This window comes from Camelus dromedarius, chromosome 18 (assembly GCF_036321535.1).
Source record: "Camelus dromedarius isolate mCamDro1 chromosome 18, mCamDro1.pat, whole genome shotgun sequence".
NCBI lineage: Eukaryota > Metazoa > Chordata > Mammalia > Artiodactyla > Camelidae > Camelus > Camelus dromedarius.
In genome coordinates, this window is record NC_087453.1 from 1,514,126 (window position 1) to 1,522,357 (window position 8,232).

General features: G+C 56.9%; 1 protein-coding gene across 1 annotated transcript; it reads right to left on the reverse strand.

Moving 5' to 3' along the window:
• Positions 1 to 1,224: 1,224 nt before the first annotated feature.
• Positions 1,225 to 7,521, reverse strand: LSM14B (LSM family member 14B; the record flags this gene model as incomplete). The annotated part of the gene is given in 7 exon segments (XM_064496946.1): positions 1,225 to 1,938; positions 2,495 to 2,680; positions 4,189 to 4,339; positions 4,694 to 4,855; positions 5,027 to 5,104; positions 5,282 to 5,449; positions 7,405 to 7,521. Coding segments are annotated over 6 exon segments (848 nt in total), but the record flags the coding sequence as incomplete, so codon positions are not given.
• Between the last annotated feature and the right edge of the window lie 711 nt (positions 7,522 to 8,232).

Genomic DNA, 8,232 nt, shown 5'->3' on the forward strand with positions numbered 1-8,232 from the left:
AATAGCAAGGTTAGTCATAGGTGGTAAACTGACAACTATATTTAGAATCTCTAGGAGAGAAATACCTGTTTCGCTCAAGTGCTGAGTCACCTCCTAGTTCAGAGTTGGTGCCGAGGCTGTCGGCATCTCGCAGGTAAACTGCATGGCTTTCATTTGCCAAAAAATGGAAGGTTGCCAAGAATTTGTTCAAATTCCGAAACTACCCACAGTGTTCAGAGTCTGTTAGGGAGTAACTGCCTGCCCAGGAAGGGGAGTCTGCCAGGACACAGGCTGAGCCCAGACGCCACAGTCGGCCTGCTGCCTGGTCCTGCTGCTGCGGCCTGACTGCATCACTGATGAGCAGGCAGGCCTTAGGCCTGAGAGCTTTTTAAAAAATCACCCGGAAACCCGTTAAAATGAAATGGGATGCTTCCAGTCTTCGCTTTTCTTTGTGGCCCAGGGTCCATCCAGCCCTGGAGCAGGTCCTGCGGTGTCAGGAACACAAGCTCTGGAGGGTGGGAGCTGCGGTGAGGGCAGCAGAGGGCCCCTCTGAAACCGGCTTATCTGTGAGCAGCACTTTGTAAACTAGTTTGTGTCCAAAGTGCGTGGAAAGCAGCCCCCTCACCCCAGGGGAGCAGCCTACACAGCAGACTCCGGCCTGGCTCACCACTCGGTACCCAGACCAGCTGGGTCAGTCTCAAGGGTGCCAGGTGTCCCCCACATCCTGCCAGCTGAACAGCACCCACCCTGGGACAGGCATGTCAGACGTGGTGTAATTCGGGCAACAGAGTCAACAAGACTACTTACTTTCAAAGCAAAACAAGTTTTAAAGGTTTGCATGTTTATTTGTAATTACAAGTTTACATTACTCCAACACAGCAGTCCCACTGCCATGTTCTAGTTCTTAGCCATTAAGTCCTACAAAAATAAACCTAAGCTTTTACAGTAACTTAATCAATACAGAACTAAAACCTTTGTAGCTATTTAAAGGGATTTAGTTACCAAGGTGCTTATGTTCACCATAAGGCCCTGTCAGCCAGAGGGACACATGCTTCTAGGTCTGACCCACTTACTCATGCAACAAATTTATATTCCCCACCCTCCCTCCACCCGCCAGTAAAACAAAACAGAACTATTTACAATTGAGAGGAAATATGCTCTCAGTCAACTGACCTTGCAAAAAAGACTGGCTCAATTCCAAGTGGAGGAGACACTGAAGAGTGTTCGACCAGAGTCCCAGCAGGGTCAGGGCCTGGCAGGGACTGGGCAGGAGGGCCAGGGATGCCAGAGAGGGGCCTGTCCTGGGCTTCCACTCCCGACTCCAGGTCCTGAGGAAGCCAGGCTCCAAGTGACAGCGCACGTCCAGGGCCCTCCTGCACCCCCACCCCACCAGCCCCTACCTTGACATCGCTACTCTGCATGTTAGGGTTGTGTGTTTGCTTAATACAACATGATCTGTGGGACACCCCACTTCCCCACCCACCCCTGCACGCCCCCGTGCTGGCCACACCTGGCTCCTGGGACCCCGCCTGCGGCAGTGGGGGTGCTGGGCCGGCAGCACCAGCAGCCAGCTGAGTTGCAGAGCTGCGCCTGGCTGCCGCATTTGCTAAATGAGATTTGGTTCCACTTTAAAAGTCAAAGCTGACCAAACAATCACCAAGTGAGGATCAAGCTTTCACTCTAGAAACCTTTCTGCAAAACAACAAAATCTTAGAATTAGGCTGTGCACAACTAACGAGAGACAGGCCAAGGTCCCTCCAACAGGTTACCCGGCAACACTCCCCCAAACAAGTGGTTCTGACTCGACCACGTCCAAGTTCAGTTCAGTCCAAAACAAGTAGTAGCGTGGAAATCTTCCAAACTCAGTGAACAAAGTGACCCACGTCTCCCCCAGTAAGCGCAGCGTTTTCCGACGTCCTCATCGACACAGCCCGCTGTCCGTGCTGCTCCAGCAAGCGCCTGCAAGGAGGAGCCCTGACACCCAGTGACCACAGCACGTCGGGCAGCGCCAGCCCCAGCCAGGCACCGCGGCCTCCGGTGGACAGGAGCGGCCAGGGATCCCCAGACTTCCCCATCACAACCCGATTGTTCCTGTTCACACGGGGGACAGGGAGGCAGCTCCAGGTCCCACCCACCTGGCAGGGGTAGGTCCCACCCATAAGGGGCACCCAAGCCACCGTCGACATAGTTAAAAAAACAGACTCTGGAGTCAGTGTGGGGCCAGGCTGGGGCTGAGACCCCGCTGGCCACACTCTCCCTGCTGACCACACTCGGGGAGGAAGCACCAGCCCTCCTGCGCCCGACCCTCACTTTGACAACCCTGGGGCCTGGGTCCCACCGTCCCCGAGAGCCCCCTTGGGTAATTCAGAGGGTCAAGACCCTCAGCTCGGCCTCTCAATACCTTGAGGTCTTCATTTGGAAGATGGCTCTGAAGCTCTTCTTGAAGAGGCTTCCCCCCAAGGACCCCCGCCCCGGCGCCCTCCCACTGAGGGACCCGGAAGCTCCCCCTACTCACCCGCAGCCGCATCCTTACACCCTGCCCGTCCCAGCTCTGTGGGAAGTGGGGTTGCGACGGGTTGTACCGTTGCCCCTGCCCCCTCGAAATCCTCCCCGGAAACTCCGGCCACGAAGAAACCTCCCCGACACCCCGAAGGTCTCCGTGTTGAGCTTCCTCTCCTCGGCCCACGTGGTCCGCCTGGAACTGAACCAGACAAGGGGTGTGAAACTGACTGCAGCGGGCACCCCTCCCTGCTCTGAGCCAGGCCCCAGCCTCATACCGCCTGGGGAGGAAGAAAGGACAGATGGGCGGACAGTTACTTGGGTTACAAGGGGCAGGCAGTCCAGTCAGGGTCCTGGAGCCTGAGACCCAATACTGCAGGTGCTCCCAGCCAAACCTCCAACCAGGCCTCCTTCTCATGGACGGGCCCTCACACCTGTGTCACCTAAGGCCAGCACGTGACATCAGTGCGCTACAAAGGAATCCCTCGTTGCTTGTGAGGCTCCAGACCTGGAGCAGACCGTGGACCCTCCAGATTAGTTTCCATGAGATGGGGAGGGCGCTGGGCTAGAGGGGGCAGGGCCTGGAACACAAAGCTTATGCTTCGGAGGAGGTGGGGACGCAGTGCCAGCGCTGTGCTCTGCCCTGGCATCCTTCCTGCGTCTCCTGCAAGGACCCCCAGTGACTGACTGGGTGCCTGGAGCAGCCACCGGGGTGTTCACAGGCAGCTCACAGGCAACAAGCCAGCCCCAGCTCCTGCTCTGCCGCCCCACTGGCCTCCTTGCTCAAAGAAGTGGCTAACTGTGCCCTTCGGCTGTCCAGGGCAACAGCCTGGAGCGGCCTGGGCTCTCCACACACCCATCAGCAGGCCCGGTCTGCCGGCCCACCTTCAGCATGCTTCACGTTCACAAGTCCAGCTTCTCTCCTCTTCCTCCACCCGATTCCAAAAGCATGCAAAGTGGCCACCAGCTTCCACACGTCCCACCCTCACCCCACTCTCCACAAAGGAGCGGTGAAACCTCAGAAGACACTGCTCTCCCCACAGCGCTCAGAATAAATGCCAGGCATGACCGTGACCTACAAAGCCCATCCCCCTTTCACCACTCCTCCCCGTGCACATGACTCGCGGTCGTGCAGGCCACCTCCCTGTCCGAGAAAGCTCCCTTCATCTGTCCACACGCTCGTCCTGGGACCTCAGCACCCCCCTCCCCACACACCCACACCCCAGCCCCTCTTCACTACGCTGTTTCCTGGTGGGGGGCGGGGGACCTGCCAGCTTCTTTTCTGCTGCATCCTCAGTGCCCCACAGCGTCTGCCACTCCACGTGCAGAACAAAGAGATCCGAGTTGCCACACCACCCTTTCCAAACGTCATGTACTGTCTGGCTTGTTCTCGGGCAACGTCTGGGCACTATCTTCTGGTGCTAAATGCTAGGCATAGACAGGGTCCCCAGCCTCAAGCAGGTAAAAGAACACCGCAGACTCGCTTGCCCCCTGCCTCGGGCAGGGTGGTACAGAACTGAACAGCAGTGTGCTCACTCAGCTGGGGAGGGCGGTCCAGCCCAGCCTGAACGAGGAAGGGGCAGCTGAGCAACGAATGCCGAGGGTCCTGGACCTGGGTCAGACCCCTCGGGAGCCCGTGACTCCCAGGGCTTCCCACACCACCACCCACTGCTGGCGTGACTGGGCCTCGCCCGGCCCCCGGCCCCTGACCTGGTCTTCAGTTCAGAGGAGATGTTGTCAAAGAAGGACTTGGACTTGTCGTAGTAGCAGTTGGGCCCCAGGTGGTCCTCCTCGGCAGGCGCCTCATCACTCGGGGTCACCACCGCTAGGTCCTTCTCGTCCCCTTTCTCGGCTTTGTCATCTGCACAGAGAAGCAGACCACTGGGGTGCCAGGAGGCAAACCACGCTACCAGGACAGGACCTCACGGGCCCACTCAATGGCCGTCCTCAAGCCTCTGTGAAATGCTCCTGGAAGTGTTTCGTGCCAAGCTGAAACCTCTTTTTCTAACTCCAAACCGTGTCTCATCCGCCCCTGGGCCACACAGTCTGCTGCCCGTTCCCCAAGCACCATTCTACGTCCCCAGGACTCCCCCCCGCCCTGGGAGCTCCTACCATGGCATGGCTTCCACAGACCACCAGCCCAGCTGCCCACCCCCGGCTGTCTTTCTTTGACCCGCTCTGTGGACACTCCTGGGGCAGGGGCAGATACTCAGACCTTTAAAATTCAGTTTCTTCTTAAATTCTTTGTCCAGCTCCTCTCGGTTGAACTGGGCATTAGCGCTCTCAAAGTCAAAGTCGCCTTCAAACTTGATTGTGTTCTCCTTGATGTTAGCTGGGCGGCTTTGCCCTCTGGAGCGATTCCTGGTCCGTCTGTTCCCTGTGAGGAGAAGGGACAGCCACGGCCGTAAGCCACCAACCCGACGTTGCTGAGTGTGAGATGCACAGAGGGAGGCGCACACTGAGGCGGCGCAGCGGGCAGGGCGGCGGGCAGAGCGCAGGGCGGGGCTCGCACCTCCCCACAGCGCAAGCGCAAGCGGGCAGCTGTTACCTGAGCGCCGCCTCTGCGGTCTTCTGTTCTCGTCATTCACCTGCCCTTGAGTTTGCACGGCGGCCGGCTGCACTACATCTACGGCGCAGAAGGGAAGAGTAAGGCAAGCGGCCCGCAGCGGCAGAGCCCGGGGGCGGGGGCCCGCCGAGCCCGCCGACGGGGCGGGCGGGGGCGCTCATCTTTAAGAGAAGAACCCCCGGAAGCGTGCGCCCCTCTAAACATGGCGCCAGGGCAGGGGAGTAGGAGTTCAAATACCGCTGGCGGCCTTGCTGCTGGGCGGGGCCGGGCGCCCGTTGAGCTGCATCCCCACGGAGCCCTTGCCAGGTACCAGCTTTTTGGTGTTCAGGTTATCGAGAGAACCAGTCTGGACAGCCTGCTCCACCATGGGGCTCTTACTGACTGAGACAGACGGAAAACCAGCTCCTGAGTTGAGGAGGAGAGGAGGGTTTAAAAACGGAGACAAGGAGAAAGCCTCACACCACCCCCAACTCCCAACACTTCTCTTCCGGCCCAGAGACGTTCCACCAAACCCAGGCACAGCCCCCACGCCGGGCCGACCCCTCCGCATCGTGCCTAGGCAGTGAAAAGGCCAGCAGGCTCCCCAAGTCAGGGACCCTCAAGGAGGGAAGACGTCCCCCCCACAACAAGCACCTCCCGGTAAATCTGGGAAAAGCTGCCCCCAAACCAACAGGCTCTAACCCCGAGGGGCACGACAGTCCGGAGATGCTGATGAATTCACGGTCTGAGACCGTGTTTCGTTCTGCGCCATGCTGGACAAGAACCAGGCCTGTCCAGCATCTTGCACAGAACGCAGTGGTCAGCCTTTGCATTTAAAACTCTAGAACACTGCGGTTTTTGCTTAAGGCACAACAAAACCAAACAGGATGAAGTGATAAGAGCTGACCACAGAGAAACAATGGCCTGCGCTCCTGCGAGTGAAAGCTCATGATAAAGAAATGAAGGGTTCCCAGGACACCGCATTCCAGCCCTGAGCACAGCCTCGGTGGAGGTCCCCGTCAGGAGATGGTCCCTGATGCCAGAAGAGAAGGACGTGCCACAACCATCAGTCCTTCTCCCCCTCCCCTCCCCCACGTTCCTGGATCTCTGGGTCCTGTTTGAAAGGAGCAATGTGGGGCTGGGTGGAGGTGCACAGACATTACAGACAGAAAGTCTATTACCAGAGGGGGTGTCTATTACCAGAGGGGCAGCCCAGCACAAGTGAGGCCTGGATATTCTACCTCCTTTCCCACATGGGACAAATCAGAGAAATTACTGTGAAAAATTGCCTGTAACTAGATCAAAAGAACTCAGAGGGCAGACTCAGCATACTGGTACTTGAAAGTGTCCCCTGTGACGGGCATTAACTAACCGAAACCACTTTCCCTGACCTATCCGCGTGGCCTTCCCCGAGCAAGACATGGCTCCTGACAGATTCCGCCTCACGCTCTAACTGGATGGGGCAGGCATCTTGGGCTCGTTTGCTTTTTATAAAACCAGACCAGTTAAAACTAACTACCTTGTCCTATGAGCTGTTTTACGTAAAATGTCCTAAGAACAATGAACGACCTTGTGCAATTTTTAAGTGGGGAAAAGAACCTCCCTGCTTCTATAACTCAGATACCCTGGCATCCAGGCAAGAAAGAACACAGGCAAAGTAACAGACTGACAGTGGTTGTGCGCCAGAATGAAAGCCCCAGGCATCATCTTGGACCGAGTCTCCGCACTGGTGACTCTAGCGTCCTGCACGTGAACTTCAGACCTCCAGGGAAAGGAGAGGAATGCCAGGAAAGGTCAAGAGACCCCCACAGCTGCAGGTGCCCGGCAGACAGGCGGTCCACCAGTAACAAGCTGGTCATCAGGTCCACACTGTTCACCTGGTCAGCGGCTTGGGTGGGGCTAGTCATCCACTTTAAAGGCGCTTCGTTTTACAAAGACACTGGAGACACCCGATTTGGAATGCCCTGGGTGGGTGAGGCACATGCCACATGGATCCTGGAGCAGCACGCATTACATAGGGGCTCCCCCCGGCAGTCTTACCCAGCAACCCAGAGTGCGTTTAGGACCAGCGGAAACTCCAGGGAAACGGCTTTCTGTGCAGACGAAGTTTCCCATGTACGGGAGTCCCACTACAGGTCAAAACAGACCCTGGACCCGGGAAGGGTGAGCAAAATGCACTGCTGGCTCTTTCTAGTCCCTTCTTGAAGACTGTGGGAGTCAGTAAGTCAGGATCACGTGCAGGACCAAACAGAAGCAGCCAGATGGACCCACGGCTTGGCAAATCATCTGCTACAGCTACTGTCACTCTGGTCTACTGGTTTACCCCCTCGCTCTTAGGATGGCTTGCAAGACAGCATGCAGTTCTCCGAAACTGCTGTTACCCTTGGCAGTGAGCTGGTGTGGCTCTGAGGACATGTCAAGCTCTGAAACGGGCTGAGGAGATGGAGAAGAACTAGGGCTGGAAGCCGCGGCTGAGGCTGGAGGGCTAACCAACTTCTCTAAAAGAAGATAAAGGAGAAAAGAGCAAAAAAGAAAGTATACACGTAAGTACAGAGAAACTTGCGTGCAGCAGGCCTGGAAGGAGGCCAGACCTCTCTCGCAGGACACTCAGCTCACACAGACCCACTCTAGAAGCAGGAGCCAGCCTGAGGGGCTCCTGCACCCTGGGGACAGCAACCAAGACAACGGGATCTTTAGAAGCAGGAGACCCCCCAAGCAAGGTGGCTGAGCCGCGCCTCCCTGGTGTGAACACCTCGCAGAGCTGCAGCCGGACGACCCTCACTCCGCACCCACAGGAGAGAACCTTACCCCAGGGTTATTCGGCCTTGGCAGAACCTTTACTTTTGAGCAAGGTGCTGACAGGAGAATGGTAAACGGACAGCACGGATGGGTGCTGTGTTTACCTGTTACATTTACGGGCTTACGAACGTGCAGGCGGTTAGAACTCGTCTGTAATCACACCTGTCAGCTATTTCCTCTCTGAAGCAGATGCACCACAACGTCCACCCAGACCCAGGCTGACATTTCAAATGAATTTTGATTCGATTCATCTGTTCCAAAACTCAGAGCGCTGCCTCTTTTACTCTCAATTGAGTAGTTACTAAGTGTTCTAACTAGCTAGGGATGCACTGAGTGACATACTGAGCACGCACGAAAAGATGAACAGGACAAGAGCAGTGTCCCCACTTTCAAGGTCTGTGGCCCCGCTT